At 36.9% G+C, this 26352-nt stretch overlaps 1 protein-coding gene across 5 annotated transcripts in view; it reads left to right on the forward strand.

Annotated features, from left to right (window-relative positions):
- Positions 1 to 26352, forward strand: part of CDK19 (cyclin dependent kinase 19) — a 183725-nt gene that overhangs the window by 83039 nt on the left and 74334 nt on the right. For 3 of the 5 annotated variants that reach the window (XM_019646349.1, XM_019646346.1, XM_019646348.1), the window contains exons 2-3: positions 1559 to 1620; positions 15333 to 15408. In XM_019646349.1, coding sequence (XP_019501894.1) covers positions 1559 to 1620; positions 15333 to 15408 — 138 coding nt within the window. The remainder of the gene's footprint in view (positions 1 to 1558; positions 1621 to 15332; positions 15409 to 26352) is intronic. The other 2 variants (XM_019646345.1, XM_019646347.1) reach the window with 1 other exon arrangement.

Raw genomic sequence — 26352 nt, forward strand, 5'->3', positions numbered from 1 at the left:
TTTTGTTCTTCAGTCTAGTTGTGGAGGACGTTGCTTCGCTGGTCCAAGTTGGCACCATCATTGCACTCTTCCTGGGTGAGGCACATCAGTCGCCGGCTTCTGGACGGCCGCTCATGGCAACTGCTGGCCGCTCACGCTGGCTGCTGGCTACATATGGTAGCCCATGGCAACCCACTGCCACAGGGGCTGCAGCCTACGCCGTTGCCGGCGACTCAGGGCAGCCCAGCTCCAGGTTGAGCTCTTGCTCAGCATCTTAGCTGTAGAGGGCAGTGTCACTGGCCCTCGTATGTGGGATCCAAACCGGGGCCCTCTGGTGTCCCAAGCCAGTTCTTAACCAACGTGCCACTCGGCCGGCCCCGGTAGCAACTTTTATTAAGTTGTTAATTTAAGTCAAATGCACTGATTTGAATTTTTATAAAATATAACATTCTGTGATTTTTAATACCTTGTTTTTGATATTTAGTATAAATCTGAGAGATGGTGAAGGAGTCCTCATTGAACAACTCTGGTTGTACTGAGAGATTAAGAGACTTGCCTTATGTCACAAAGCAATTAAATGATTTAGCTGGAAATTGAACTCAAGCCACCTGACTTTAGGGCCAATGTTTCATAATACTGTTTCTTTCTTGACTTACCATCATGTTTTAAGACAATGCTTTGTTCCTTCTTAATTATTTGATGATGTTTTTAAGACTTTCTAAATATTACATAAAGATAACATGTTCTCTTTTAAATTTAATAGCTAGTAAAATTTATCTGATTTCTTTTCTTACATGCCAGCTGCATTTTGTACTTTTTTATTCCTGTCATCAGAAAAGAACGAGATGAAATCTGAGATCTAAATATTTTACCTGATTAAATCCTTATTTTTTGTACATGAATGTTTTCTGAAAGGCTTTTCATGTTTCATGCTTATATTTAATAATATCAGAACAAAGTAGATTTCCCCCATACTGCCTAGCATATGTAGTACGTTGCTCATTTCAAATTACTGTCAGACTTAAATTAAATCTTGGCATTAGAATATCTTTACAGTTCTACTTTTTCTCTTTTTTCCTCTGCCTTTGCCCTCTTCCAGGTCTGTTTCTAATTGTTTTTCTCTTACGTTCCCAACACACTCTGGTCCTAAGAAAGAATGTACCTTGAGCTGTAGGTACCTTGCATTTTGTGACCTATGTTTCTCTACTTAGTATCTTTTATATTCCTTATATATGTATTGGTTCTGTCACATAATTTAAAAAATTAAATTGCTTTCAGCATATATGAATTCATAGTTCGTTGCTCTTTTAGTATTTCTCATAGTATAAATCACCTATTGGTGAGACTATAAGTTAGTTAAGGCTCAACTTTTGTTTTTTTCATATAATTAGCTGTGTAAATATATAATGAACTCTGAACGTTATCAATATGTTACTGATTTGCTCATTGTCAAATCTAAAATCTTATTTCTTTGGCAGATATTTAGACTTGTGATAGGCATTTGGCAATTTATGTTTTGGGCAGTGTAACTTTAAATCTACATAAACTTCTCTGCCTTTTGCCTCTGCTGTGTTCATAGATTCCAGGAGGGCTTCGTGTATGGACCTCAAGCGTTGGAGGTAGCAGACTTTTCAGCAGAAGGTAAAGCAGAGTGTTGCCTTCTGGTGTCATTCATTGTGTGTGTGTGCTGGGGTGGGTATGCGACAGGTGAGAACTTTTCACAGATGTCATCATAAAATAATTTATAATGATGCATCAAGTTCACGCTCATAAAATTTAAAACCAAATGAATAGTTGTGTGATTTTATTCAATATTACTAAGTGCTATTAAAAAAGAAAACTTCAGCTTAAATTAAAGACTCTAAATTTCACTTTCTGCTGTTAACTAAACAGTAAGAGTGACTAAGAAAAGAGGGTATTAGTGAAATGTGTAGTCTATACTATCTGACTTTCTCAGAAGTGGCTTCATTGTGATTTCCTCCTGGGAAGTTGTCCAAGTCATTATTCACATGTTGTATTCCTCCCTGCTGCTCCTTTTACTGCAAGATTGGTTCACAATAGAGAGACAGCTTCGTCCGTGACTCATGACTGGAGGATAGACATTCTTGCTATAGGTCCCACGTGCCAAAAATGTTAGTTTCCAATATGCTAATTGCCTCTCTCTTCAGAACTTGTTAATATGCTCTTCTTTCAAGTTAGTTCTTGTTTCACTGGAGAAACAAACGCATCCCACATACTTGTAAAATGTGTTTTTGTAGAAACCTTAGTGAGTTACTTCTTAAGAAACGATGTGATATACCTTTCCTGGGTAATGCTTCTTTGTTTTTTTTTTAGACAATACAACTATTTTGGTATTTATTTGGTAAATATTATAGATACCACTTTCTGTGAATTTATGAAACCATTTATAAACTTTCTTCAGCTGATACTTGAATAGAGGTTTTTTTTAAAGATCTGTAGCAGCTAACAATGTTGTACTCTTAGATATAAAATTAATAATGTAGCTAGTTTTTAGATAGCTTCTGAATGGGAATTAGAGAAATGTTTTCTTATATCTTCTGGAAATTATATTTGTTTTGATATCAAGTAAGCGGCTGCACAGTACAACTTATATTCAAGATGTACACCTTATGTGAAGTTAGGGAAGTACATATTTATTAAATTTCTACTGTGTGCTCAACACAGGTTCACTCCATTTTACAATCAACTCAGTTTCACTATTTCTTTCCCCTTCTGCTTTTCTTAACTAGAGGAAATAGATGAGTTGCAGGCTGTTTGTTGAAGTTAGCTACAATTTTACCTCTTAAACTCGTTCTCCTTTCTTTTACTCTTTTCAGTGGCCATTTTGAGGATATTTACCAACAATAGGTTGGAAGTAATTTCTTGAAGGCCTTTCATACTACATTTTCAGGCTAATTGGGTATTTCACCACTGTTGAATTATGTAGTCTTATATTTGTTCAGCTGATGTAACTGGTGTATTTTGTTATCAGTTGAGAATCTCAATAGAGAATCCTAATCACTAGTATGAGATATAAACTACTGTTCATATCAAGACATAGGAAAACTCTTCTCCCCAGGTCCTCATCCCCAAACTTCTATGAAAAAGATGTGATGAAGTGGATGGTTCTAAAAATATTGTTTAAAAACTAATTGATTTTATTTTTTAGAGCAGTTTTAAGTTTACAGAAAAATTGACTGGAAAGTACAGAGATTTCCCATATACCCTCTTACTGCCTTCCCCCACCCCCTACCCTCATGTGTCTAAGATTAACCGCTTGCTTTAGTGTAGTACGTTTGCTACAATTGATGAGGTAATATTGTTACATTATTATTAACTAAGATTTATAGTTTACCTTAAGGTTCACTCTTTGTTTTGTATAGTCTGTGGGTTTAACAAATGTACAGTGACATGAATCCACCACTACAATATCATACAGAATAGTTTTATTGCCCTAAACACACCCTGTGCTCCACCCATTCATCCCTGGGCCTCTCCTCCTGAGCCCCTGGCAACCCCAGATCTTTTTCTGTCTCTATAATTTTACTTTTTCCAGAATGTCATAGTTGTACTCATATAGTACACAGCCTTTTCAGATTAGCTTCTTTCACTTAATAATAAGCATTTAAGACTCCTCCATTCCTTTTTAAGGCTTAGTAACATTTCTTTTTAACACTGAATAGCATCCCATTTTCTGGAGGTAGCACAGTTTATTTATCCATTTACCTACTAAAGTATATCTTGGTTGCTTCCAAGTTTTGGCAATTATGAATAAAACTGCTGTAAACATTCATTTGCAGATTTTTGTGTGGGCATGTTTTCAATTCATTTGGGTAAATACCAAGGGGTTCAATTCAGCAATCTAATGGTAAGAGTATGTTCAGTTTTGTAAGAAACTGCCAAACTGTCTTCCAAAGTGACTACCATTTTGCATTCCCACCAGCAGTGAATGAGCTTGCGTACTGCTCCACATTCTCACCAGCATTTGGTGTTGTCAGTGTTCTGGATTTTAGCTGTTCCATTAGGTGTGTAGTGGTATCTTATTGTTTAATTTGCAACCCTCTAATGACATATGATGTTGAATATTTTTTCATATGCTTATTCGTCATCTGCATATCTTTTTTGTTGAGATGTCTGTTCTTTTGCCCATTTTTAAGTTGAGTCATTTGTTTTCTTATTGTTGAGTTTTTTTTTTTTAAGATTTTATTGGGGAATTGGGGGATGAGAATAGTGTTGGGGAATCGGGGAAGGGGAATAGACAAGTTGCTGTCCTTTTGTTCTTCAGTCTAGTTGTGGAGGACGTTGCTTCACTGGCCCAAGTTGACACCATCATTGCGCTCTTCCTGGGCGAGGCAGATTAGTCGCCAGCTTCTGGACGGCTGTTCACTGCGGCTGCTGGCCACTCACGCTGGCTGCTGGCTACCCACGGTAGCCCATGAAACTTATCCAATTTTTTAATGGATTGTCTTTTAATATTGTATCTAAAAGTCATCTCTAAACCCAAGGTCATATGTTGTAGATTTTCTTCTATGTTATCCTTTAGGATTTTTATAGTTTTATATTTTAAGTTTAGACCTGTGTTCTATTTTGAGTTAATTTTTGTGAAAGGTATAAGGTCTGTGTTTAGCTTACTTTTTTTTTTTTGGCATGTAGATGTCCATTTGTTCCAGCACCATTTGTTGAAACAGTATTTTTATTTATTTTTTTATTGGGGAACAGTGTGTTTTTCCAGGACCCATCAGCTCCAAGTCAGGTAGTTGTTTTAAATCTAGCTGTGGAGGGTGCAGCTCAGTGGCCCATGTGGGGATCGAACCGGCAACCTTGGTGTTATGAGCACTGTGCTCTAACCAATTGAGCTAACCGGCCGCCCTGAAACACTATTTTTTCTCCAATGATATTTTTTGTCAAAGAGCAGTTTATTGTATTTACATGGGTCTATTTCTGGGTTCTCTATTCTGTTCCATGGATCTATTTGCCTATACTTTCTCCAATATTACCATGTTTTGATTACTGTACTACATAGTAAGTCTTGAAGTAGGGTAATGTCAATCTTCTGCCTTTTTCTTCTGTAATACTGTGTTGGCTCTCCTAGATCTTTTGCTTTTTCATATGAACATGAGAGTCAATTTGTCAATGTCCACAAAAATAACTGACTGGGATTTTGATTGCGATTATGCTGAATCCATAGGTCAAATTGGGAAGAACTAACATCTTGACAATGTTGGGTCTTCTTAGCTATGTACATGGAATATTGCTTCTTTTATTTGGATCTTTTTTTATTTTTTTCCTCAGTTTTATAGTTTTCATTGTAGAGATTTTGTACATGTTTTATTAGAGTTATACCTAAGTATTTTATTTTACTTTTTGGTGCTAATGTAAATATTATTGTGCTTTAAATTTCCCATTGCAACTTTTCATTGCGGGGATATAAGAAAACAGGTGACTTTTGTGTTAACCTTATATCCTGCAACCTTGTTATAATCGTTTTTTGTTCCAGGAGTTTTTTTGTTGTTGTTGATTATTTGGAATTTTCTCCAAAGACATCATATCATCTGTGAACAAACAGTTTTATTTCTTCTGTCTCAATCTGTATACTTTTAATTTCCTTTTCTTATTTTATTGTATTATCTATGACTTCCAGTATGATATTGAATAGGAGTGGTGACAGCAGACACTCTTACCTTGTTCCTGATCTTGGCTGGGAAACCATGTAGTTTCTCTTCATGAAGTATGATAATCTCAGTAGATTATCCTCATCAGTAGTATAAAAGATGTAAAGTACTGCCCATATTAGGTCAGAGGAGGACTCCTTCTCCCTCCTGCCAGTCCCTCTTCTCACCTAAACTATAAGAAAGATAGGATTAAATTGATGGTTATAAAAATATATCAAGTGATGGGTTTCAGGCAGTTTTTCATATAATACCTTATATTTAGTAACTGTGTACATGACTTAGTTCCTCTACTCTCTTGTGAACTTCTGTAGGACAAAGACTATACTTCAATATATTATTGCAACCCTTGTAGTGTCTAATATACATTACAGTAGGCATAACTATTTGTTGAATAAATAACTTAATTCTAGATTCTGTCAACTTCCATCTTAAAAAGACAGATAACGAATAATATCAGTCCTCCAATCAGTTAATCAATTCACCAAATGTCTGATTGTTAGTTGCAAGGTATTGTGATGGCTGCAAAGACCACATGATAATGATATCTCCTCTCAGGAAACTTATTATCCATATAGGAAATGTTAATTTCAAGTCTCATGTTCATTTTTGCTGATATGTATTTGCCAAAAACTTATATTCTTGTGTCCTGTTCTAAGTGTTCTAATTGGAATGCCTATTCACAGACTTTTATCATAGTTTCTTAAGAAAAGTTCATAATTTTGATGTAGGAACTGACATTTATTGAGCCTAAACTGGGTGTTGGATACTGTACTAGGTACTTTTTGTATGTGATCTCATTTATCATCAAAATGATCATGCCGTGTTAGTGTTATTATTCCCAATTTACAGATGCAAAAACTAGTAATGTGAGGGTATAAGTAACTTATTAGCTGTGTGACTTAGTATAATAGGCATATGATTTCATACTACAGAAAATCACACACTACGGAAAAGTTACCATACGAAGTAGTATATGATGTCATGTGTATAGTACAGAGATGTGCTTGTTGAATCCAGAGAAGAGATCTTTGACCTCAGGCTAGAGTGTTCACAACATTTCCAGAAAGCTTGACCTTGTCTGATGGATAAGAAAGAAGGAAATGATGGATCGGAATAAGGGGAAAGAGAGATCAGGGAGGTCTGTCAGTTTGGAAAAGACTGAGGGCCAATTAACAGCAAGATTTTGTGATTTGACTGTGTAATATAAAACAATAATAAAAATTTCCACTGTAGTAGTAAAATGCAATAGAACAAATTTTGTTTTTTATTTTAAACAAGAACTCCATTTTTGCCTTAAAATAATTTTGACTGTACGTATTTGCTTATCAGATGTTGAGTATGAGCGAGCAAATCACAGAGTCATTACGTAATTATCAATTGCCAAAGCTCATCTTACACTAGCTGTGTGATCTAGAGTGAGTTACTTAACCTCTCTGCTTTCAGTGGCCTCATCTGTACAATGGGGATGGTAAAAGCACCTGCTTCCCAGAATGTTGTGAAGATTAACAGTTAATGGAGTCGAGGCTCTTAGAACAGTACCTGCCTCGTACCAAGTACTATATATTGGATTGTCGGAAAAGTCATGACATATTTTTTCTATGTTTTTCGTTGCAAAAATGCGTCATGACTTTTCTGACAACCCAATAAATGTAGCTCTTGTAACTCTCATTATAAATGTAATACCTGATAGTATTATTTTTTATGTTTTAAAGATGATTCAATGATAAAAGAAAAAATTCTATTTTTTCTTTGTAAGTTGTGAGTTGATTGGATTGTTGTTATGGGTATTTATCTTTGTTCTTGGATGGGAAGCATCTTTGTTTTCCTAAATTGTTGTTTTTCAACTTTTTAATGACTAGAATTTGATTTTAGGTTGACATACCTATGAAATGGCTCATTTGACATTAGGTTTACCTGATTTTTTATCAGACTACTTCAGGCCAACCTACATGGAAACTTTTAAAAGAAAATTAATTCTTAATAGCTAATAACTGACTTTTTACTTTATGATTTATGTGCCATGTTGATTAAAGTTTTAAGTAAAGTCCTTTAAAGGAATTCACTTATTTCTTTCAAGTGTATTTCAGAGATTGTGGATTGTAATGGTTCAAATGGTTTGGGTTCTAGTAAGAATACCTATTGTAGTATTAGGAAATAGACCCTTTGAAAGAGAAAACCTTGTTTCTCTCTCGATTCACAACTCCACTTATACCCAGCATTTCCCAGAACACTTGTATTACCAGACGTGTGGGTTTTTTCCCATACTGACCAATTCTCCAACACCAGCTATGTATCCTACAGTTTAACTCAATTTTGACATGAGCTGCTTGGAATTGGTGCAGACTCCACAGGTTAAGGGCTCAGTCCAATAAGAATGCCCCCTACCCCCACTTTAGACGCCAGTCACAAGTGGTGGACCCCAACTTAGTTACTCCCAACTTCTGCCTGACTTGGCTTCAAATCAGAGACTTCCATGACGCCTTCCTTAGGTTCTGTCATTTGTTAGAATGGCTCACAGAACTCAGGAAGACAGTTTACATACTAGGTTACTGGTTTATTACCAGTAATTTATTACCTTATTAAAAGATACAAATGAACAGCCAGATGAAGAATACATAAGGCTAGGCCTATGTCTGGGAGGGTCCTGAGCACAGGAGCTTCTGTCCCCATGAAATTTTGGGGTGTGTCACCCTCCCGTCAAATGGATGTGTTTTGGTTCACCAACCTAAAAGCTCTCTGAACTCTATACTTTAGGAATTTTTATGGCGATTTCATTAAGTAGGCATGATTGGCTAAATTGTTGATCATTGGGGATTAATTCAACCTCCAGTCCCCTCTTGGGGGTGGGAGTGGTGCATGGGAGGGGGGGGGGGTTGAAAGTCCTAATCACCTGGGTTGTTTCCCTGGCAACCAGCCCCCTCCAGTGGTTTTCTAGGGACTTTCCAAAACTCAGGTGTGGTTGAAAGGGGCTAATGAATAAAAGAGCTTTTTTCATTTTTACCCTTCTGGAGCTATTCCAGGAACAAAACCCAAATATTATATAAAAGATGCTCTTATCACTTAGGAAATTACAGGAGTTTTAAGAGCTGTGAGCTGGGAACTCTGGAAGAAGACCAAAATATATATTTCTTACAATATCACAGTATCACATTCTCAATTATCACAGTAGTTAAGATGAGCTAGGAAAAACATGCAAAACCTAAATTTTTATCTAAAGGAGATTCCTTAGTGGTCTACGTTTGGCAGAACCTTTGGTAGTATGGTGAAAAACTTAGGCATATTTAAATTTTATTAAGTTTTTTTTTTTTAATTCTGTGTTTTTTGTTTTTTTTTAAGATTTTATTGGGGAATTGGGGGAGGGGAATAGTGTTGGGGAATCGGGGAAGGGAAACAGACAAGTTGTTGTTCTTCAATCTTTGTTGTGGAGGGCGCCAGTCACCATCTGGCTTCTCATTGGCAGCTCGTGGCCTCTAAGCTCAAGGTGCTGTGTTACAATCTTAGTTGTGGGTGGACGTAGCCACCATCCCATGCGGGAGTTGAACCAGCAGCCTTATTGTTAAGAGCGCACGCTCTATCCAGTGAGCCATGTAGGCGGCAGCTCAGCTCAAGGTGCCGAGTTCAGTCTTAATTGCAGGTGGGCATAGCCAACCATCGAACAGGGAATTTTGTTGTTACACCAGCTGAGCCATCCTGCCACCTGTTGGCAGCTCCGCGACAGCTCAGCTCTGGCGCAGCGTCACTGGCCCATGCGGGAATCAAACCGGCGGCCCTGTTGCTCAGAGCTTGCATTCTTAAGCCAACTCTTAACCAATTAAGCCACTTGGCCGGCCCTTTTATTAAGTTTTAAGTGTTGATTTTGACATCTTGACACAACATACCAAATGTTTGCTCTGCCACCACAGTTATCCTTCTGAGCAAAGATCTGTTAATGTACCTTATCTGTTCTAAAAACCTTTCGCTCCACATTGTTTACATAATGAAATACAAGCTTCTTTGCTGAGCTCACACAGTCCCTTTCCTTTCCTTTTCTAACCTCATTTCTTGCCCCTTGTCATCATACCCCCAGTTTCTAGCTATACTGAACATACCAGCAGTTTCCTGAATATGCTTCTGCTTCTGCCTAGAATTCTCTATCCCCCTCTTCTCTTCTGTGCCTGAGAAACTCCTCTCTTAAAGGCATTATTCATGTAGTTACCTCTCTTAAAGCTCTGAAAGAAATATTAGTCTCATTCTCCCTGTGCCTGTTATGCGTACTTCTTGGATGCAGAAGGAGTCATATCAGAGTTATTAATTTATATTTCCTGCTCACCCAGAATCTCTTTCTGGCTCAATTGTGAACTCCGTGATATCTAGGGTATCACAGATATCTAGGCTATCTAGGGTTAGTTTCTAATTTTGTTCATCCTCAGAGTTTGGCATAGTGTTGAGCATATAATATTATTCAGTAGTTGTTTGTTGGTTGATGTAAAATAAAATAGTAACTTTCTCTTATTTTCCTTAGAAACATAAATGGATTTTAACCCTACTAATTTGAAGATTAAAAAATTTCCCTCAGCCTTGCTTGAGCTTGAATTCCCGCATTTTTTCTTAAAAGATGTTTCTAAATTTTTGTCTGTCATAGGTCCTTTGGACCAAAGATGGCCCAGGGATGATCTGGACACCTGGTAGTATTATTGATAGGAGCCTAAAAGCCTTGGGCCTATTTAGTTATGATGATAAGAAATGAGGTTTTGGCCAAACCTTAACTATAATTGTGCATACAGGCTGCTGAATGATGCGTCGCCTTGCTAAAAGTGACTGGCATTGAAAGGGTATTGAAAGGCATAAGACTGTCTTTTTCTTTAAACCAGTCCCTAATATTCCATTCAAGAGATGTTCATTCCTACTGACCCTTTTTCTTTAGGCCGAGCAATTTTTCCCTGAAATATGCTTAAATTCTACCATTGAGCCTGGTTAAAGCTTTTATCTTAAGGCAATGATTTATATAGTTTGCACAGCTATGTGTTTCTTATTTTTTCTACTATCTATAGAATTGCTTGCATCAGGAGTTTTCTAGAACATAGTGTCTCAGATGGAAAAAGTAATGGGATCATAGTCTCTGCCAAATTAATTTTTCTATTTTGTTGTTGCATAATGTTCCTGTCGAACAATTGCTTTCTTTGTGACTGCGGAAAGTGAAGCCTGCATGGTTTTGATACACATTGCTAACATGTAGGAGAAATGTCATGAAACCAAACAAATTCTATATTAAATATATTCATGTTTATATTACACATTTATATATTTTTAATTCTGGATTTATTTAGTAAACTCCTTAGATTATTTTCAATATGCAGTTGCTCTAGCCATATTATCTAATATGCACTAAAATTTAGAGAGCAGTTTACCTGAAGGCTTTGAAATTGCTTTGTCTGTCTTTATTATAGTAAATAATACACTACTTTTATTTAGAAATAAGAGTAATTTAGAAATAAAATAGTTTTAAGAAAGAACCAAGCTGCCTGTAAAAGCTAGGCTATCAGAGCAGTGTAGACCAGGTTCACCGGCTTTTCAGCCTTGTCACGTGACAGAGCAGATTATACTTTTATGATACTTAATATTATGTGTACCTGAGACATATAAGCTGTGGGGCATGAATTGTCACCACCATTTGGAGGAACTCCTGGAAAGGGGCACTCACATGGGTTGAGAGCAATAAAGCTTCCCTGCCCCATGTGCTAGTCATTGAAATATTTGTGGGCATTGCGGGAAAGGACCATCTTTAGTTTCATAACTAAGTAATTGGCATCCGACCAAAGATTCACATTGACATAGTACCGTGGTGAAAGTGAGCCCCATATGCCTGCTGGGATTCTGCCACTTCTTCATATGGTAAACCTCAGAGGTGCCACATCATCACTTACGTCTGACAGTTAATATACAAGAGAAATGGTAATGATGTATGTACTTTCTTTCATTTTCAATCAAAAAGCTGCAAATAAATCTTAAGTTTGCATATCTTTGAGTATTTTATTAATTTAGCAGATGGAAGTTATATTTAAACTTATTAAGTGAAATAATTTCTGGGTTTGTTCCTAGATCCTACCCATATAATTCAGAGTAAGAAGTTTATGCTTCAGTCTGTTCTGCTCAAGCTTTCTAATTCCTTTGACAGCCTGGATGTGAAATTCAAAAGTCATTAATGTGATGTGTTAATTTTGTACTTTTTGACTTACTGCAAATATCTTATAGTTTCCATAGCAACGATAACCTATCCAGATTGTGTAATATTCTTTACAGTATTAAAAATAAAACTATGCAATTACATGAGCTTCTGGAGCAGTTCATTTTGGGGAACTTGGGCTTGAAATATTTCTGTTTTAAAATTATGATTTCATATGAAAATTTTGTCAGAAAGCTAATATAATTTTATTTTAATAATTTATTAAATTTAAATATTCTGCAATAGATACCTGGTAGTTAATTTAATTATTAAATTATGAAATTTACATTGTAAGCACTGTGTTAAGCATCTCAGGCACAAGTGCTCTCACACAAATATTTAAGGCTGGGGAACACCTGGCTTGAATTACATTCAATCACCTGCTGTTTGTACTTCTTAGTGGCTTCTGGGTAGTCTGAAAATAATCTAGTTTTATGTTTGGAGGAAACAGACAGAAAAAGGAAAAAAAATGGTCACTTAAGCTGTCCCTGTTTTTGACTTTGCCCTTGAAAAGATGCCTAAGATACCACTTTGAAAATACTAAAGATTGTTTTATAATATTAGTTGACTATTTTCATAGTGTCAAATTATTTTGGCTTTTTTTCCTTTTTCCTTTTTAAATTCTAATTTAAAAGACAACATAACATTAGCACTAAAGCTAGTTAACATAACTTCCTACATTTTAACACAACTGTTTTTTATTTTTTATATTACCTTCAATATATGTCTAGGTATATGTATATTTTGTGTGGTATATTTTGTGTGTTTTCTCAGTAGTATATGGCAAACATTTTCCATGTTTCTAATGACCTTCATGATTATCATTTTATTAACTGCATACCAGACCATCCTGTTGATATATCTGGTGTATTTTCTCTTTACCAAAATGCTGCTTAATTACCTTGAATGCCATGCATTGGAAAAGAAATGGATGTAATTTTCATACTGATTGTGGAAGAAAGTAACCCTAACTCCGTTAATTGCCGAAAACATAGGGGATTGTGAAAATCTTCAGAAGGCACTTAAAATGTTTTAAAATACATGTTATGAATAACCTAATAGCCTCTTTTTTTTTTAAAGATTTTTTTTATTGGGGAATTGGGGGGATGGGAACAGCGCTGGGGAATTGGGGGAAGGGGAACAGACAAGTTGCTGTTGTTTTGTTCTTCAGTCTAGTTGTGGAGGACGTTGCTTCACTGGCCCAAGTTGGCACCATCATTGCGCTCTTCCCAGGAGAGGCAGATCAGTCGCCGGCCGCTCACTGGCCGCTCACGCTGGCTGCTGGCTACACACGGTAGCCCATGGCAACCCACTGCCACAGGGGCTGCAGCCTACACCATCGCCAGTGACTCACGGCAGCCCAGCTCCAGGTTGAGCTGTTGTTCAGCATCTTAGCTGTAGAGGGCAGTGTCACTGGTCCTCATATGTGGGATCTGAACTGGGGCCCTCTGGCGTCCCAAGCCAGTTCTTAACCATTGTGCCACTCGGCCAGCCCCTAATAGCCTCTTAAACTGCTTTATCTGCTAGTAAACACAGAATGGGGAAAATAATCAAAAGGTAAGTAAGACAGGTGTGGCACTACTTAGGAACTATCATTTGACAAAACCATCATGACATGATGATACCTTGCTGAGGTGCTAATATACCGTATTTTTTTTTTTTAGGATTTTTTTATTGGGGAATTGTCCCCAATTAAAGTTGTTGTCCTTCAATCTTAGTTGTGGGGGGCGCAGCTAGCTCAGCTCCAAGTCCAGTCGTCATCCAGCTGCCCGTCGGCAGCTTGCTGCTGCTCAGCTCAAGGTGCCGTGTTCAACCTTAGTTGCGGGTGGGCGTAGCTCACCATCCCATGCGGGAGTTGAACCGGCAACCTTGTTGTTAGGAGCATGTGATCTCATCAACTGAGGCATCCTGCCATCTGTTGGCAGCTCAGCAGCAGCTCAGCTTGGGCGCAGCTCACTGGCCCATGTGTGAATCGAACCGGTAACCCTGTTGCTCAGAGCTTGCACTCTTAACCAACTGAGCCACTCGGCTGGCCCTAATATACCGTATTTTGCTGTGTATAATGCACTCCCATGTATAATGTACACCCATGTTTTTGGCCCAAACTTTCAGGGAAAAAATCTTTTCTTTTAAATTTTTTTAAATCAAATTTTTGTTTACATTTAGGTACTTGTTTTTTGTATTATAAAGAAATTTTAGCATTTATTTTTTTTAACATACTATGATACCAGAACTTTTATGTAATAAATAATTATAAAACACAAGAACAGATAACAAGGTACAAGGAATTTTATATACTGGTAACAAATTTACGATATTTACGCATAACAGAAGGCCAAGAACTTGTTGCAAGTTCGTCTTCTTCATGAGTTCAACAAAACCAATTATTGCATTCTAGAGTGTTATTTTGCATATGGATATCGTTACTGATTTCTAGAGTAAGACTTTTAACTCATAAGCATAAATAAATTAAAAACATTTATATAGATATAGAATTAGTACTATCCATGTATAATGCGCATCCTTATTTTTCCCTCACAAATTTGGGCAAAAAAGGGTGCATTATATATGGCAAAATACAGTCAGCAAAAGACAAAATTTGGAGGGCATGAATTATACTCCTCTTATCAGAACAACCCAAGGTATGAACTGCATTTGTGACATTCAGCTGGGACCTTGGTGTGGCTGCTTCTGGAGTCAGTACCCTGAGGATACTGTGTGGCACTGGTCACTCATCTGATACTATTAATATTTTTATGGACTGTATTACCATTATTGAAATGCTGTCTTCCCTTGGTTAAGCACCCTGGTAATTACTGTAAATTATCAGAATTCTTAATCCTACCTCCATTATTTGGACAATTCACCGTAACAACTGTGTTTTTCTTAAAGTTCTTGAGAATGAAATGTTGGCTGAAGTTCTGCAGTCTTTCCAAGGCTTTTGGTTGAGGTCTCAGGGCTTTTGAATGTCTGTCTTTTATCTTTGGTGACAAATAGGGTGTCCTAACAGGTCAACATTTTTCTATAGCTCCCCCCTCCTATTTAGTGGTTCTTACACTATAAAATTACTTTAAATGAATATAGGAGTTTACATCTGTCATTTATTTTTGTAGCTAATGTTTATAACAGAGTGCTTTCATAGACGCCAGATAATTAAGACAGGAGTAGAATTATCTTGCAATATGCTTGAGTTTATGTTTGTTTATTTTTTGAAACTAGTGCTGTGTTTAGTATCCTGTTCTGTTTCAATTTTGAATTTTGTCTTTTGGCTCTGTCTGGTATTTTCATTGTGACATGAATTTTGTTTGGTATTTCATATTTCTGTAGTTGAAATATCAGAAATAATAAGCAATGCATGCACAGTGAGAGTATTTACGTATCATGGGAAGACTAGTGCATTTTCATTGTTTTTGTAGTTATAATTTTCAATTTGAAAGTAATGTGTACAAAAAAATAATTTTTTTTGTGTTCATATGCAGAAAAGATGAAAAGGAGTATGCATTGAAGCAAATCGAAGGAACAGGAATATCCATGTCAGCTTGTAGAGAGATTGCAGTAAGTGGATACAAATATTTATTTTGTTATTGATATTGGATGATGATTGATATTAATATAAAATAGTGTCGTTAATGTATACAATGCACGGTTATTTCAAAGATGTTAATTAATAATAGTTTATATAAAATGAGAAAAGCTGCATAAACTTGTTAATTATTTGAAAGTCATCTTTGAACATTTTCTAATATTTAGGATTTAAAATCTTAGGAATAGTGACCTAAATGATGATTTAATTTAAATTATGATTCAATGTAATAAATAATTTCATTATATTTTAGGACTGATATGTCTTTATAGAGAAAGGGATGATACTGTTAGATACTATGCATATTAAAATTTTTTTCAGAAATACATGTGTTAGTGCTAGATTTTACTAGTTGCTAGAAAAATAAAACCATCTTTTTTAAAGATTTTTTTTTAAAATTTTTTATTGGGGAATTGGGGGATGGGAACAGCGCTGGGGAATTGGGGGAAGGGGAACAGACAAGTTGCTGTCTTTTTGTTCTTCAGTCTAGTTGTGGAGAACGATGCTTCACTGGCCCAAGTTGGTACCATCATTGCGCTCTTCCCAGGCGTGGCAGATCAGTCACCGGCTTCAGGACAGCCGCTCACGCTGGCTACACATGGTAGCCCATGGCAACTCACTGCAGCAGGGGCTGCAGCCTATGCCGTCGCCAGCGACTCCCGGCAGCCCAGCTCCAGGTTGAGCTGTTGTTCAGCATCTTAGCTGTGGAGGGCAGTGTCACTGGCCTTCATATGTGGGATCCGAACCAGGGCCCTCTGGTGTCCCAAGCCAGCTCTTAACCACCGCACCATTTGGCCGTCCCAAGACCATCTTAATAATCAGATAATTCCTTAAAGAAAAATTATTTCTTTTGTTTGTCATTATAGGATGCACATGCATTTAAGTTATGATTGTCCATAAGAATACCTAACATTTACTGAGTATTTACTAGGTACTAGGCTTACTAAGTACTTTCAGGTTTAAATTTAATTTTCATAATAATCATATGAAATAACTACTTTTAATATCCCCGTTTTATAGATCAGTAAACAGAGGCAAAACCATAATTATGGATTAGAAGGCTTACCATTATATTGCCTTATTTTGCTCTTCAGTTTGTTATTTAAGTCTTCAGTTTCTTATAAGGGCTTTATCATAATATCACATGTAATAAGGAATTCTGTCTCTAATTTGGCAACTATTACATACATTGCCCATAGTTCCATGTTCGTGTGTCACACACATGGAAGCACACCATCATCACTGTTAGTAGTCAGAAAAAATGTGGTGCAAAGAAAACATGAGGCAGGAAATCTGTAGACCTGAGTGTCTGTTTGTCTTAGTAGCTAAATTAACCGTGAGTCCTAGTTTCCTTATTGGTGAAATAAGGAAACTATAAGGTCCTTTCTCATCATAAATTTTTTGATTTCAGAATGGGAGCTTCTCACTAGACTGTGCCCACTTTGAGGGGCAGAGACCTTATCTTTTATCCCTCATTCCTGACATGGTGCCTGGCACATAGCATGTGCTCCATAAATGTTTGTTGAATAGGTAAAGAAACAGAACCAGGGCCGGCTGGGTGGCGCGATGGTTGGGAGCTGGCTTGGGACGCCAGAGGGCCCTGGTTCGGATCCCACATATGAGGGCCAGTGACACTGCCCTCCACAGCTGAGATGCTGAACAACAGCTCAACCTGGAGCTGGGTTGCCGTGAGTCGCCAGCGACGGTGTAGGCTGCAGCCCCTGTGGCAGTGGGTTGCCATGGGCTACCGTGTGTAGCTGGCAGCCAGCGTGAGCAGCCAGCAGCCGCAGTGAGCGGCCAGCAGCCGCAGTGAGCTGCCGTCCAGAAGCCGGCGACTGATCTGCCTCTCCTGGGAAGAGCGCAATGATGGTGCCAACTTGGGCCAGTGAAGCAATGTCCTCCACAAATAGACTGAAGAACAAAACAACAGCAACTTGTCTGTTCCCCTTCCCCCAATATCCCAATAAAAATCTTTAAAAAAAAAAAAAAAAGAAACAGAACCAAAAAAAATCTATTAGGAGTCTGTGAGCCTGTTTACTTTAGAATGTAAATGTATTGCTTTAAAATGTTCAATTTGGCAGTTTTTATTAATTATAAAGTGGTGTTACAAATATCCTACCAGAATAAGCATTTAGTTAGTGATTTTTACTCCCTAAAATTTTAAACATTTTCTCAATCAATATGGGTATAGCTGGTGTGCAATTTTGCTATTTTAGAGTACAATTTAGTGTAGCACTAATTCACCATCCATGAGTTAATTGGGTAATTAGGTGTTATTTAAGGTATATGAGTATTAGGAAATGAAAACCTATTGTAGACTTCGTTATTGAAATAGAGACTTCTATATGGTGAGGAATCCATGGGTTTCCTTTTTCCACATCCTTGCCAGCATTTATCTCTTATTTTTTTGATGATAGTTATTCTAAAACGAGTGAGATGATATCTCACTGTGGTTTTGTTTTACATTTCCTTGATGATTAGTGATGTTGAGCACCTTTTCATGTACCTATTGGCTATTTGTATGTCTTTGTAAAGTGTCTATTAAATTCCTCTGTTCAGTTTTAATTGGATTTTTTTCTATTAAGTTGAATGAATTCTGATATATTTTGGATATTTAACCTTATCAGATATATGGTTTGCAAATATTGGGTTGTCGGAAAAGTCATGATGCATTTTTGCAACGAATAACAGAAAAAATACGTCATTACTCTTCTGACAACCCAATATTTTCTCCAATTATATAGGTTGACTTTTCATTTTGTTGATTGTTTCTTTTATTGTGTAGAAGCTGGAAAAGCTTAACTCTTAAAGTCATTTATAGCCTTCATATTTTTATTGAGAGTTTGCTTAGTAGAACTTTACATAGTATGCAGCATTTCTAGTTTGAGTAGTATTTTATCACTACCTGAATGACTTAGCCCCAGCATGATAGAGGTTGGACACAAATTTAGATGGCTGTTATAGAAGCACAGTGCCTAAGTGTATACATCCTTGTACAGTATAAGCTCACTAATAGTTTTATAACTAGAGTTAATAGACTTGCATTTTGAAAGAATGAAATTATTGTTCAAACATAATTCTGTTTTATAGGAGACAATATATAATAAGAATGAAAGATATAAACTGATAAGACATGTTGGTTTATAAGCTTCTTAGCACACTCAGCAGCTCAGTAATTTTCAAAGTTTGAATAGACAATTTTTCTTAGAAAAATGTTTTAATTAATTAGAAATTCTATAGTTTGTAGATTTTAGTGATGTGATTAGATAGTATAGTATTCAAATAGTTGAAAGTAAATTAGCATTAGAAACAAAATGATTGCCAAAGGGTTAAATTTCCCCAAGATAATGCTATTATTTGCAGAGTATTAAGTAACTGAAATTTGGGTACAACCTGTTTTGTCACCTTTTTTCTCTATGAGTAAGTTCCACTTTAGAAAAGCTTTTTTTTTTTCTTTTGGATTGTCTACCTTTCTGATAAGTTTGCCATACCACTTTATATTTTAAAATAGTCTGATTAATAAGCCTAACTTTATTTGTGGTTTTGGTCTTTGGTTGTTGCTGGTGTGGTGTGCACTTTATTCTTTCTCAGAGAGAATTCTTAAAGTTAAGCATTTTTAATCCAATAGAAAAACAGGCCAGAGAGTTAAATAAGAGCTTTATTTAAAAAGTGAAACCGTGATGGTCAATTAAATAAAAAAGATGCTCAGTTATACTAATGATCAGAGAAATATAAAGTACAACCACAATAAGATATATATTTTTGCCCAGCAAATTGGTAACAGTATCAAGTATTTGCAAGGATATAGAATACTGGAACTGTCACATAGTGCTAGTGGAATTATAAATTATATTGCAACACTGAGGGAAACAGTTTATTTAGTAAAGTTAAGAATTACAGACCTTATTACCCAAAAAGTTTACTCCTAAATATACATGCTTTATATTCTCAAACCCAATTGACCTAATTCCCCCTTTTATAACAATTATTTTATCATCCCTTTTACTATCCTGAACTGAAATTCATAGATGATATAACCTACTTACATGCATAAATTAAAAACCAATATACTCCCCTACTTTTTTATTAAAAATAGAGAGTAATTTATAATGAAATAGCATATTTAAATATTTAAGAATCAGGCATTTTTATTATAATATCTAAATGCTAATCAGTCATAGATGCATACATAATTGTGGAGCATGTATTGCATCATGACTTTTCCGACAACCCAATAATTGAGTTGACACTCAGTGTGCTGTTTCGGGTAGCATTGAATTACCATTGTTTTTGTGTTCAGCTAAATCTATACTGTGCTATATGTGAATTGATTAACTTGTGAGCTTCACAACTCATTAGGAGATTCTGGAAAGAAATTCTCATTGTTCCTCAAATTCTTACCTTGAATTCAAAACATGTGTGAAGCTTATTTGTATGCTAAGTAATATTTTTATCGCATCATTTGATTTTTCATTTCACTTCTTTCTCTCCTATTGTTCTATTTCTTGTTTCTCTTCTTATTTCTTAATTGTGTTTTACATGTTTGCTGTCTTTTTTCCCACCATCTGCCTAAAATAGGTCTGTTCCACGATTGTAACTGTTTGTGATTCCACAAAAACTGTTTGTACTTATTTTTTCTGTTTTTCTTCTTCTTATCTGGAACTGTTTTCCTGTCTAGTTATGTATGGCATGTAGATTCATACTCAGAATTTCCCCAGAAACATAAAGAAATCATGTTATCACATAAACAATTGCTCCATTGTTATTAATTAATAATTTACAATGCTTTTGTTTTCCTCTAGCACAAAACTTAACAGTCCAGTTAGTGGGCTTTATGGAATTGAGATTCCCATTGTTGTGGGGATCTTTTTTGTTCATATATTAGCATTTTAAAAGTATTTTTAGTATAGGTTTACTCTGCCTTCAAAATATTTAGGTCAGGGATTGTGTCTGATATATTCACTCTTGAATCCTTGGAATCCTTGGAACAAAGTGGACTCTTAATAAATGTAACAGTTTATTTGAATTTGTTGTTTTAACAATATTAACAACAACTAAAGCCTTTGGTGTTTGTTCTGATCAAGCTTTCTCAGTAGTACTTTAGGCAAATTATAATTTGAAATAAAAAATTAAACTTTGTGCACTATTTGTTTTCAATATTTAAAATTCTGGGTTCATTCTGATTCTCCTTCCCATAATCATGTATGATTTAATGAATAAATGGTGGAAATAATAAGAAGTTGATTTTTCATGAAATATTTGAGTATCTATTATAATCCAGGCCTGTGCTGAGGCTACGGTAGTGAGCAAAATTTTTCCCTTTCCCTTAAGAAATGTATTATTTTGGAGGAGACAAATAAGAAAACACAAATTTCGACACTATGTAATCAGTGCCATCACAGAGCTAAGCAGAATACTGGACGATAATTTATACTTGGGAGTCTGGGAGGGCTCCTTGGGGGTTCTGTGGTAGTGTAAGTCTGAAAGACAGATAGGAGCTGGCTGGGCGAAGGAGAAGGAAGTGGGAAAAGGCATTTGGCCTGAGAAAACAATGTGTAGGAAGGCCCAGAAGTTTTTTTTGTTTGTTTGTTTTTTGTTTTTTGTTTAAAGATTTTTATTGGGGAATTGGGGGGATGGGAACAGTGCTGGGGAATTGGGGGAAGGGGAACAGACAAGTTGCTGTCGTTTTGTTNGGAATTGGGGGAAGGGGAACAGACAAGTTGCTGTCGTTTTGTTCTTCAGTCTAGTTGAGGAGGACGTTGCTTCACTGGCCCAAGTTGGCACCATCATTGCGCTCTTCTTCAGTCTAGTTGAGGAGGACGTTGCTTCACTGGCCCAAGTTGGCACCATCACTGCACTCTTCCCGGGCGAGGCAGATCAGTCGCTGGCTTGTGGACGGCCGCTCACAGCGGCTGCTGGCCGCTCATGCTGGCTGCTGGCTACACACGGTAGCCCATGGCAACCCACTGCCATAGGGGCTGCAGCCTATGCCGTCACCAGGGACTCCCGGCAGCCTAGCTCCAGGTCGAGCTGTTGTTCAGCATCTCAGCTGTAGAGGGCAGTGTCACTGGCCCTCATGTGTGGGATCTGAACCGGGGCCCTCTGGCATCCCAAGCCAGCTCTTAACCAACGCGCCACTCGGCTGGCCCAAGGCCCAGAAGTTTTATGAATAACTGTGGAAGAGTGCACTGTTTTAATTCCCTTCAAGCCTACTAAGTTAATGAGTTATTACAACAGCAACATGTAAATTTCTGTTGTGTTAAGCAACTGAAATTTTGGGGTTTATTTACTGCAGCAGCTAGTGTAACCCTCATTAATGTGTGAATAGTAGAGGTACTGTCCAGAGTTGAAAAAAAAATTGGTGTTAAGAATAATTTTAAAAGTAAAAAATAGATGAAGTAAAAATGATCATCTGAGTAAAGAAGATGGAGGTAGGGGTGTAAATGAGCTACAGTTTCATCTATTCTAGCAGAAAATCAATAATGTTTAAAGTTGGGAGTGAAGAATAGGGATATAAACACTTAGAGATAGGAAATAATCAAACCAAAGAACCAAAACCACAAAAAGTTATAAGTAGTTGTATATAGGGAAAGGGAGGGATGGATAGAGGTTTGTTTGATTATAATCCCTGTTATATTATTTTGTTTTTTAATGATGTAAATATATTATTTTGACTAAAAATTAAACTAGTTGAAAAAATACTGTACATCCACTAGAATGTCTAAATTAAGACTGATCATACCATTCATTGTTGGTGAGGATATGGAGGTCACGGAAGCATAAAATGGTACAGCTACTTTGGTAAAAAATTTGACAGTTTCTAATGAATTTATACATATACTTATTTAATGACCCAGAAATTCCATTTCTAGGTAGATATACCCAAGAAAAATCACTGCATATGACCACAGAAAACTTGTAAAGAATATTCATAGCAACTTTATTCACAGTAGCCCTAAACAGGAAATAATCCAAATGTCCACCAATAGAATAATGGGTAAACAATTTATGGTGTATCTGTAGGAAAGGTTACTACTCAATTTTTAAAAAGAAAACTGAGACACACAGTAACATGGATGAATCTCAGAAATGATGAATAAAAGAAGCCAGACTCAGAACAATACATATGGCTGTGTTCTCATTTATATGAAATTCAAGAATGACAGAAATATCTATTATGGTAGAAATCAAAATAGTGGTTACCTGGAGTTGGGGGAAGGGTTGAGTAGAAATGGGCACATGGGAACTTTATTGGGTGATAGAAATGTCCTGTATCTTGATCTGGTTGATAATTACATAGGTGGATATGTTTGTCAAAATTCATGCTGATCACTTAGACTTTTGAATTTTATTGTATGTCAATTATACCTCAATAAAGTACTAGTAGTATAACAGATACAAAATAAAGACTAGAGAGATTGGTGCATTAAAGGAATGAAAGGAGTCTGATATGGTTGGGTTGAGAGGAGGAGTTGGGGGTAGAAATGTTGCAGTGTTAGGTTGGGGCCATCTTGAGTGACTTTGTAAATTACTAAGGATCGTCCTAAGATCATCAGGATAATTGAAGGTTTTTAAGAGAGAGAATACTAAGTTTGAATTTTAAAACCATCTTTGCCTTCTGAGTGGATTGAAGAGGGGTAAAAATGGATGAAGGAAGACCTGTTAAAAAGCTTTTGCTGACTCCAAAATGAAAGATGATAGTGGTTTGTATTAGAGCATAACAGAGAGGTTGGAGGAAGCCGACATTCAGTGATGGAAAACGAGAAGACAAAGTTGACCACAATGTTTCTCTTGATCAACTAGGTGGCTGATGGCACAATTTACTGAGCAAAAGGGCAGAGGTGGGCAGGAGTGGGAGAAGATGGTGACCTGAATTTCACTGATTTGATTGCTTATTGTGGGGAAACATATAAAAGATATTATAATAGTAATCATTATAACTAGAAATATAACAATACTGTAAAATTTCAAGGAATTATTACAATCTAGATTGTTATATATTCCTTTCTGCTCAAGCTATTAATTATTCCTTCTCTTTTCTCTTTATGAAGACATGGTTTTCATTCATAGTCTATACAAAATACAACTACTGAACATTGGATAGCTTATACAAATAGGAAAAAGAAAGTTGAGTGGTTTTAGTAAAGAGAATGATTTTTAGTGTAACTCTCTAATTTTGATAGCCAACCATTAGTATTGAAACCAGCCAATCATATAGTACTGAGATAACCAGTTAGGCACCTTCATAGGAGAGACTGCAGAGGGCTCAGTGCTATTAATATTCTTCTTTGCTAAAAATTGAGATATAATTCACATACCATAAAGTTCATCCTTTTAAAGTGTGTAATTCCTTGATTTTAAGTATATTCACACAGATGTGCAGTCATCACTACTCTCTAATTCCAGAACATTATTTGTCACCACAGAGAGAAACACTGTACTCAGTAGTAATTTCCCTTTTCCCCTTTGCCTCCGCCCCGGCAATCACTAATCTGCTTTCTGTCTTTGTGGATTGGCCTATGTTTTTTTTATATTAGCCTGTTTCTGACATCATCACAGCTTGTCATTCTATAATCTAGAGATTCTCAAACTTCATGGGCCTACATAGCACCTGGGGATCTTGCTAAAATGCAGGTCTTTTAGTAGGTCTGAAGTGGAGCCTGATATTCTGAATTTCTATGAAGCTCTCAAGTAATGCCAATACTGCTGGTCCGAGGATGTCACTTTGAGTAGTAAGGCTCAAAGATGTCTCAGAATCACAAGAAATTTAACTGTAAATGTAAATGAATTGTTACATAGCAGTTGACACTAATCTAAGGGAAATTATTCCGATCTATTGAGTTTACTTAGTAGTGTTTCTTTGTTAATTAACTTGAAAGATTTCTCTCCTACTATACTGACTATCTACATGTATGAGAGCTTATCCTGGGCTTGTTTGTACCCATAATTAGGTCCTGAGGTAGTTATTCCAGTCAGTATTGTTCCTTCATACTTCGTCCCAAATTTAGTGGCATAAAATAACCCCTTTTTTTTTTTAAAGGTTTTATTGGAGAATTGGGGGAGGGGAACAGACAAGTTGCTGTCCTTTTGTTCTTCAGTCTAGTTGTGGAGGACGTTGCTTCACTGGCCCATGTTGGTACTACCATTGCGCTCTTCCTGGGTGAGGCAGATCAGTCGCTGGCCTCTGGATGGCCACTCACGGCGGTTTTTGGCAGCTCACACTGGCTGCTGGCCACTCACACTGGCTACTGGCCACACATGGTAGCTCATGACAACCCACTGCAGCAGGGGCTGCAGCCTACGCCGTGGCCGGCGACTCACGGCAGCCCAGCTCCAGGTCGAGCTGTTATTCACCATCTTAGCTGTAGAGGGCAGTGTCACTGGCCCTCATGTGGGATCTGAACCAGGGCCCTGCTGCTCAGAGCTGGTGTCCCAAGCCAGCTCTTAACCAACACGCCACTCGGCTGGCCCATAAAACACCCTTTTTATTATGCACATGGATTCTGTGAGTTGAGAACTCAAAGGGGCACAGTGGGGATGGTTTTCTTAGCTCTATGATGACTGGGGTTTCAGTTGGGAAGAGTTGAAGGTTGGGATCAACTGTTGGGCACTTGGAATAATTGGAATAATTATTTGATAATTTGAGGGCTTGTTCACCACCATGTCTGGCACCTGTGCTGGGAGCACTCAGAGACCAGGGCTGTTGACCAGAGTGCCTACATGTGGCCTTCCTTCTGTGTAACCTGGTGGTTTCAGCATAGTCAGCCCAAGTTTAAGTGTTAAAGTGAACAATGAGAAAGCTGCATTGTTTTGTTTTGGACGAAGCCTCACAAACTATGCATTGTCACTTCAACTGCATTCTGTTGGTTAAAAGTGAGTCAAATACCCAAACAGATCTCACCTCTTGCTGGGGGAGTGGCATGTGGTAAAAGAGCATGTGGCACCAGACACACTGTTGTGGCTATCTTTGGAAAACATATTCTGCCACAATAGTCAGCTCCAATACTTGCCAGTATTTTTCATTTTAAATTTATATTTTATAATGACTTTAGAGATACAAAGTCAGGAATTCTTTACCTATATCCATGAATGGAATTTAGGGCTGTAGGAGTCTGTGAACTAAGGGTTGAAAACATGAAGGAAAAAAAAAAGGTTTTTAAAAAATAAGTGTTTCTATTACTTTGAAAATAGCCTTTTTAAAACATTTTCCCCCTGAAAGTCAAAGTTGCTAAGGAATTTCTTTTCCCCTTCCCTACTTTAAACAAGTATAGGGTGTCGTGGATCATTAGTGGATCAAGTTAGACTATATAGTTTTCATTGTTGCTACATGTGGAGATATATCAGTTTCCCACTGATAAGAATCAAGGAAAATTGACCATGCCATCTGTATTTATGCATTCTAATTTAAATGGAAAAATATTTTAAGAATACAATAGACAAGAAAAGAAAAGAAAAAAGGAAAGTAGGACAAAACGTGTGTCATTTGATCTTATTCTGAAGATTGAGTGTGCAAGGATACAAAGCCATGCTTTTTCTTGGCTGGCAAGGTTCTTGCTAATGGAAGCCAGAAGCCAACACAGCTGAAGAACCCTCTATGTCTGCTTAGCCAGAAAACATACTGGACAGTGCGAACTGTTTTGACAAGAAGGTGGCTTAATTTGAAAAGACTGTAACCTTCCCTAAATTTGGTTTTGCCCCCACACAAAAGCCTTATCTTACTAAACCTTGTAAGCAGAAGTAATGATATGATTGGAGAGGCCTTAATGGAACTCTGAACTCTGGATGGTTTCAGGAGCAGAACAGTGAAGGCCTCTTTCAGATGATCTTACTCTTCCAGAAATATTGACATTTTTTCCTTTAATCTCTCAAATCAAAGTTTGAAAGAAATTGGAAGTTATGCCATTTTCTTTCAGCAT

This window comes from Hipposideros armiger, unplaced genomic scaffold (assembly GCF_001890085.2).
Source record: "Hipposideros armiger isolate ML-2016 unplaced genomic scaffold, ASM189008v1 scaffold_101, whole genome shotgun sequence".
NCBI classification, from domain to species: Eukaryota; Metazoa; Chordata; class Mammalia; order Chiroptera; family Hipposideridae; genus Hipposideros; species Hipposideros armiger.